The sequence below is a fragment of the Ammodytes marinus genome (assembly GCF_949987685.1).
Source record: "Ammodytes marinus genome assembly, contig: scaffold_32, whole genome shotgun sequence".
Classification (NCBI taxonomy): Eukaryota; Metazoa; Chordata; class Actinopteri; order Uranoscopiformes; family Ammodytidae; genus Ammodytes; species Ammodytes marinus.
Window position 1 is genome coordinate 420,507 of NW_027648335.1, and position 4,457 is coordinate 424,963.

A 4,457-nucleotide genomic window follows, 5' to 3' on the forward strand; every position below is an offset into this window, starting at 1 on the left:
TACTGAAAGTTTCCCTCCCGTATGTTGTTACTAAAGCCTTACATAGGGGTGGTAGGATGGCCTAGAGGAAGAGGGGCCGACCAGTAACCTAAAAGGGTTGGATCCCCGGCACCGGACAGGAGGGTGTTAGTAGTAAAACTAGTGGTGGCTGCTATTATCTCTACGGTGCCCACCATCTCTATAAATTAAGACTTAACTTATTTTGTCAATGTTTAAATTTAATAACAATATAAGTTTACAGGTTTTACTGAGGGTATGTCCAGGTGTTTCCCTTAAAAAGGCCATTTGGTGACCATGGAAACATACCAAAGATAATAGATAATAATCATAAAGGTTTAAGACTAACTGAAGCTTGAACACATTAAAGAGATTTCCATTAATAAATTCAGAAATTATGAACCAAAGCAAACGGCTTTAAAACGACCTGGATGTTGAGGATTGATCAGCCCGTGCATGAACTATGGACAGGCCTCAAAGTCTTCAATCAACCCATTAAATGTGTTCCACACCGCTAGATTGTTAATGCACAGTGCCCCTCCCCTCCGCTTGTATTGGCTATCTGCTCTGTTCATATCAGCGATGCAGACCCAGTGGGTGTTTGGAGCTGTAGTTATGCACCACTTTGAATGATCAATTCCACGTAACCAGTTTGTCTGAGCGGTTGCTACAGAATTGATTTTCTCGATTTTATATCCGACTGGCCCAGTCGGTGGACAGCAGGAAACGTCGCCTGTATGAGGCCAAGTCTGGACCTTCAGATTACTTTGAAATCCGTTTGCAATAGTGAAGTAGAGATCTCCATCTACAAGAACAAGATGAGGCAAGTTAGAGAAAAACCTGTTAAACCTTAAAACAGCTTCATACTGAAACAAGATATGGAACAACGTGATTATCTTGAATTAAATAATTAAGAATATTATCATAATCTTTATCATCAAAATATTTCTAAACTTGTGTCTAAAACGTCACTTTTCATTAGAAAACAACAGACACAATAATTTAATCCTAGATTTGTTCGATCTTTCACTTTTCTCTTTTCTAATATTGTGTGAAGTAATATATTTCATTGTGACTGAAGCCATCATGCAGATTTCTCACCTGACATGACTGCTGACTGTTGTTTAGCAAAGCTCAGGAAAGCTACTCCACCATTGGATACCAGGTTCTGAGATGGATTTGCTATCGGTGGGTTTAGTCTGACCCCGTTTCCAGCGTCCATGATTGTTCGATGGAACCCAGTAGTACGTGTTTCAAACGCGTAAACTCCGATGTACTGCAGGTGGGTTCCTGGAAAAAGTAGTAAAATAACACAGTTAAAGGTGCAGTGTGTAATATGACATCATCAAGTAAGTTCTAGAAAGTTCTAGAATGCAACGCTCCCTGGGTAACCCCACCCCTTTCGAATAATAACAGAAGCTACAGTGGCCTTCAAGGACAAGAACAATTCTAAATTTTAAACAATGCACCTGATGACATTCCAACTATGACACTTCCAAGATGGCGGCACTAGGCCTTGCTCCAAAATCTGCAGAAATATGGACATATATGAGACCCTTTCTCATTTTTTCAGCTATTATGCACTAAATTAAATGTACTAATGGATATTATAATTACTTTCTACAAAATCTGCTGGGAAATAAAACCCAAAATTCTACACACTGCAGGTTTAAAACTCCAGAAGAAAATGCTTCTAAATAGCCCATAAGCATTATCATTCATATCAGCCACTAACACTGTAATGAAGATTAAAGTTCTTTATTACCTATATTTTGGAACTGGTTGTATTGGAATGTAACACAGATATACGTTTGAGCTTTGTCTGCTCCACTATCGGGAAAGAAAGTAGCTGCATCTCTATTGGCAGGGAACCGTGGTGTGCTGTGTAGGAGCCACACTCCAGTGCTGGTAGGGGCTGTCTTGTCCATCATCACGACACCTGAGGACACAGACAGACAGACAGACAGACAGACAGACAGACAGACAGACAGACAGGCAGACAGGCAGACAAACAGACAGGCAGGCAGGCAGACAGACAGACAGGAAAGCAGACAGGCATGCAGGCAGGCAGGCAGACAGACAGACAGACAGACAGACAGACAGACAGACAGACAGACAGGCAGGCAGACACACAGACAGACAGACCGGATCCAGTTTAGGGACATAGTAGTATACAGTATGTGCTCATGCCATTTAGACTGAGCGGACTGTGTTTGGCTGAAAATCAAGGTTCAAAGAGGCGAGTTCTCTCCTTACCTTTACTGTGGCCATACGTTTCAGCAACAGTTTGTCCTCCTGGAGTTTGATCATTATAACTGATGAATCCAAAGTTTGTTGACTATCAATGAAGCAGAAGAAAGAGAAGAAAGTGTCAGAAACATTATTCTGTCAGTTTGCAGAATCACTGGGTCAATATGGTAATGGTTTGCCTTTCTGTCCTTCCATTGTTTAAGTAGCGTTTCTGTTTTTGCCCACGCCGTGCACCATTGTTTTGTTTTGTTATGATTTGGTTTGATTGTTGTGCTCAATGCCATGTGCTGTGGCCGAGAGCCGTGAATAAATTAAATTCAATTAATTACTGAGAATGTTTGAGTCATGGTTTCCTCTTGTGAAAGTTTTAAAAATGATCCTCACCATTTGTGCGGTTGGTACAAACATGGGGGCGAGGGTGTGTGCCAGGACGCCTGTCTGAGAATTGATGAGCTTATCACGAGAGTAAGACGCTCCAGTTGGATCAATGTAAAGATATTCGTATCCTGGCTGTGTCCTGCCATTACTGGCCACCTTGTACATGATGAACCTGATAACGAGCAGAGGAGAGAAACGTCAGTCAGCAGAAACAATACAGACTCTATAAATCACTAGTCTCACAGTGTAACAATGCACCTTTACTGTCTTGTACCTGTGCAAATGGCAATAAACATGTCGTGATCACAGCTGGCTGCTGTGCGCTCCTCCTCCTTCTGCCACTCCCACTCCCCCTGTCTGTCTCCACACCTGGTTCTCATCACTAATCTACTCTCCTACATCTACTCCTGGTTTCCCTGCTGTCGTCGCCAGATCGTTATCATTCACTTCAGTGGTAACTATTCACGCCTGGCTCCAGTTGATAGTAACTCGCTCGTTCTAGTTTCTCGTGTAGTTTTGTGATCCTTCTTAACTTGTGTTTTCCTCTGCCTGCAGTTACCCGGATCACTACCTCCAGTCTACCTACCTGCTGCACTACCCCTGGCTTCCCCATTCACCACCTGCTCCCCACCTCGTTAAATAAACCTTTTTGTTTAAATCCTACTTCGTCTCTGTCTGCTCTTGGGTCCAGCATCGTAACCGTAACAAAACATATTCTATTCTATTCTATTCTAACAAACTCTTCTCTAGTGTACAGCCTGGATATTTTTTATTGTCTCTAAAGTGCACTTTTAATGTTTTCTTAAAGACTCACCAGTCCACTGCAGCACCGTTTTCATTCCTGCAGGTCACTTGGGCCTCAGAGCTGCAGCAGAGCAGACTGACACACACAATCAGACGCCACATAATTCCCTGAAACACAGCAACAGGCAAAGAGTTAAATTATTAGTTCCACTTCTCTAAATGTAAATGACCTCATTAAACCTCCATATGAACCTGACACACAGCTGAGGTTACATATCAGTTTGTCTCTCAGTGTTTCCACTGGTTACATGTTACACTGGCAAAAATACGTTAAAAAAAAAAAAAAAAAAAAAAGTGTTTTTACTGAAGCAGCGTGCACACAGGCACAGTTTTGTAGTGGTGAATCCCATATAATGAAACTAGTAGTTCAACTTCATTTTGCAGTAGCTTGCTGGAAACCTCCATTCATATTTTCTAGTGGTGGCAATATGGGATGCTTTATATATTATATGTGTAATTATTTTTAGTTAATTAGTGAAACTACAAAAAAATGTGGCCCAAAAGTGGAAAGGAAATATTTTTTATTTGAACATGACCATTGCTTCTATAATTGAACCCCCGTTGAAAAGCCCCAGATAATAGGTGGTAGGTAAGAGACTAAGGGGGTTAGTGGCGCCCCTGATTATATTTTCTGTTTACCGTCATTAACGTTGTCATTGTCATCACATTATCTTTTATTTATTGGTTTTCATTACCCTCTAGATGTTTTCTTTTATCAGTTATTCTGTCTTCAGTTAATGAATTCTCAAACTGTACTCACCGGACTTGGATTCATTTGAATGACGCGTAACTGGCCAGAGCCCACCTGAGCCTCTTAGCGGCCTTTAAAGGAAAGCTGTTGCTACAACAGGTTTAGATCTCAGGGCTATTCACCTGGGAAAAGATTTGATTATTGTTTTTAATCGATATGGTATTTATGAACACATTTTATTTTGGTTGGTGTATGTATAACCTATGAAGAACTTATTTGCAATTTTTAGTAATTACAATAAACTCAGAGGCATTTTTTGCTGCATTTGACTTTTTTG

At 40.9% G+C, this 4,457-nt stretch overlaps 1 protein-coding gene across 1 annotated transcript; it reads right to left on the minus strand.

Moving 5' to 3' along the window:
- Nucleotides 1–458: 458 nt before the first annotated feature.
- Nucleotides 459–4,074, minus strand: LOC307270718 (deoxyribonuclease-2-beta-like; the record flags this gene model as incomplete). The annotated part of the gene is made up of 6 exons (XM_080054603.1): nucleotides 459–802; nucleotides 1,099–1,287; nucleotides 2,254–2,335; nucleotides 2,632–2,797; nucleotides 3,440–3,537; nucleotides 4,069–4,074. The coding sequence occupies 6 exons, from the start codon at nucleotides 4,072–4,074 to the stop codon at nucleotides 459–461; spliced, it is 885 nt and encodes a 294-aa protein (XP_079910729.1).
- Nucleotides 4,075–4,457: the final 383 nt, after the last annotated feature.